This window comes from Branchiostoma belcheri, unplaced genomic scaffold, assembly GCF_001625305.1.
Source record: "Branchiostoma belcheri isolate BF01 breed outbred unplaced genomic scaffold, Haploidv18h27 scaffold15, whole genome shotgun sequence".
In the NCBI taxonomy this organism is placed as follows: Eukaryota; Metazoa; Chordata; class Leptocardii; order Amphioxiformes; family Branchiostomatidae; genus Branchiostoma; species Branchiostoma belcheri.
This window is the reverse complement of record NW_017802935.1, coordinates 3,742,804-3,745,286: the sequence shown is the minus strand read 5'-3', so window position 1 is coordinate 3,745,286 and position 2,483 is coordinate 3,742,804. Positions and strand designations below refer to the sequence as shown.

Genomic DNA, 2,483 nt, shown 5'->3' with positions numbered 1-2,483 from the left:
AATAGCTGCTCTCCAGCTGCCTCTGTCTAGCGGGTTGGCCTTCTGCAGTTTCAAGCTTTTGATGTCTTCCCTAATACTGTCTACCCATCATTCCATTTTAAGAAAATTAATAGTACATGTACGTGATGTCATCTAGAGCTTCTGGTGACTGATAGTGTACTATAATCATGATAAAATCATACTTACCATACTGAAATTGTCCCATGTAAGGTCAACATTCTCGAGGTAGTAATTTACCTAGTATGCCTTTAGTCCCCAAACTTTCACAGAATTACTGTGCAGAAATTCAGTCAATCACCCTTTAAATGTAACTTTACTTATTAAATAAATATTTGTTTGGTCAACACAACTGTAAATAATTCAGACATTTCAACCACTATTTATGAATAAAATTATGTTCCTTTATAAATGTATGCTTTTGATTTAGTTCCTTCCTTTCTTGTACATGACATTGTATGTATGGGGTACCTAAAAAGAGGAAATACCCAACATGAGATTTCTGATGAAGCATACAGTTTGCATGTGCATACATTTCCATATGGCATGCTAATATGGTACGCACGTCTTTTTGTCTTTTCCCTTGACAGGAGTTCAACTTTGAAGACATCTTCAAAATCATCAAGACACTGGATCAAGTCGTCGACAGGATCGTAGGAAACATAAAGAAAGCCGTCAACTTTTTCAAAGGCTTGTTCTCAAGTGACTCGGAATTCGCGTTTCCAAAACTAATAAAAAAGTTTACGGAAGTATTCGAAAGTTTGCCCAAAAAGATTGACGGTATCATTGCCATCGGGCAAAAGGCTACGGTTGTACTGGGAGAAATGATCAACCCACAGCCGTGGCTTGTCGCTATCGTGGGGGTCGTACGCAGGATAACGGGATTCATGGGAGACGTCAAAAGAGATGTGACCAAGTTTGTGGACGTAAGTCATCATTCAACGCATAACGTGTACATTACTGTACAGTTACAATATTTCACAAAGTTTTAAGCTTTATATTGCATGAAGCACTCTCCTGTTTTTTTCTGGCTTATAATTAAAACATGTTATAATTAAAACATGTTACTTTTTGCTAACATTCTATAATTATTTTATTTCATATGGTGCACCCCAATTTTTTTTTTGTGCACCCAACTTTTAAGGTTGGGTGCACCGATGCACATATTCCAAAAAATGATTTTCAAGCCCTGTTAACGTTGTTGTTGCAGGCCATTTTCGAAGCTGTTACAGTGACCCTGCCGTGGGCAGTTGACCAGATAGTGGAGGCAGTTAACATGGTCGTGAACACCCTCGACAACTTCTTCGACAACCCACTTGTAGCTCTCCAAGATGTACAGAAGGCAGTACTCAAGTATGCATTATTACCTTCGCCAAGAAGGTTATGTTTTCAGTAGTGTTTGTCCATCTGTCCGTTTGTGTGATTGTCTGGTTGTTTGTCTGTGAACAGCATAACTCAAGAAGCTTAATATGGATTATCATGAAACTTGGTATGTGGGTAGGTCTTCATGAGACCTAGAAATGATTAGATTTTGGGCCCCCTGGCGGCTTTTGTTGGTACTGCAGCAGAACTTCCGCTTTAGATAACTTGTGATCTGGACATGCTAGGGTCACGAATTTTGGTTGGTAGATAGCTCTTGGGGTAGGGAAGAAGTGACATAAAACATTCGAAACATTCTAAAAGTCACTTTCAAAATTTTTGCAAATTATTCCAACATTTTCGAAAACATGCTACTCCCACGACAGGTACTTACATTTTTTATAATAATTTCAGAATATTTATATATTTTCGTATTATTTGAAACTAATTAGAAAATATTAGAAATATGATTTAAAAACCTACGCAGTGACTTGGAATGGATTCTGTACAAATGATGGATTATGAAGAGTTTATTGATTTTGATATGATACACAGTAACAATGTACCTTTTCCTTTTTCAGGATTCAGAATGGGATATTCAAGGTGCTGGATGCAAAGAACAGAATTCAAAAAACTTGTTTGTTTACAAAAGGTAAATAATCTGTTACCATCATCCTCTCGTGTAATATTTCCTCAAATGAAATTCATTTTAGTGTCAATATTCATATTAAAGGCCACAGCAAGTAATTTTTATGGATGACGTCAGTGCGTGCATTGATTTTTGCCTTCTGACAGTGGTCAACATGCCGAAAATGGAGCAAATACAAAAGGAGCTGCATCATCCTTGTCTTCACTTGTATTACTTTTTGTTTCCTTTTGGACTTTTAAAATTGTCTTCACTTTTTTGCATATCAATCAATAGTTTGCTTATAAACCTGCAATTCTCCTGCAAGCTCTTAGTGTCACTGACAAAAGGTAGTCACTGGATGCTGCCTGAAACGTCTGACCGTTTCCAAAATCATATCCGTTTGCTTGAGTAACTGTTTTTTTGCGTATCTTCTTACCTGGATGTCGTGCCACACTATGTCTATCCTTACAGGCCAGCGACCGTACTGGTTTGACATCAA

At 37.4% G+C, this 2,483-nt stretch overlaps 1 protein-coding gene across 1 annotated transcript in view; it reads left to right on the top strand.

The window, feature by feature from the left end:
* Positions 1-2,483, top strand: part of LOC109465393 — a 27,762-nt gene that overhangs the window by 18,878 nt on the left and 6,401 nt on the right. The window contains exons 18-20 of the mRNA XM_019762609.1: positions 588-923; positions 1,208-1,350; positions 1,938-2,008. Of these exons, the coding sequence (XP_019618168.1) occupies positions 588-923; positions 1,208-1,350; positions 1,938-2,008 (550 nt within the window). The remainder of the gene's footprint in view (positions 1-587; positions 924-1,207; positions 1,351-1,937; positions 2,009-2,483) is intronic.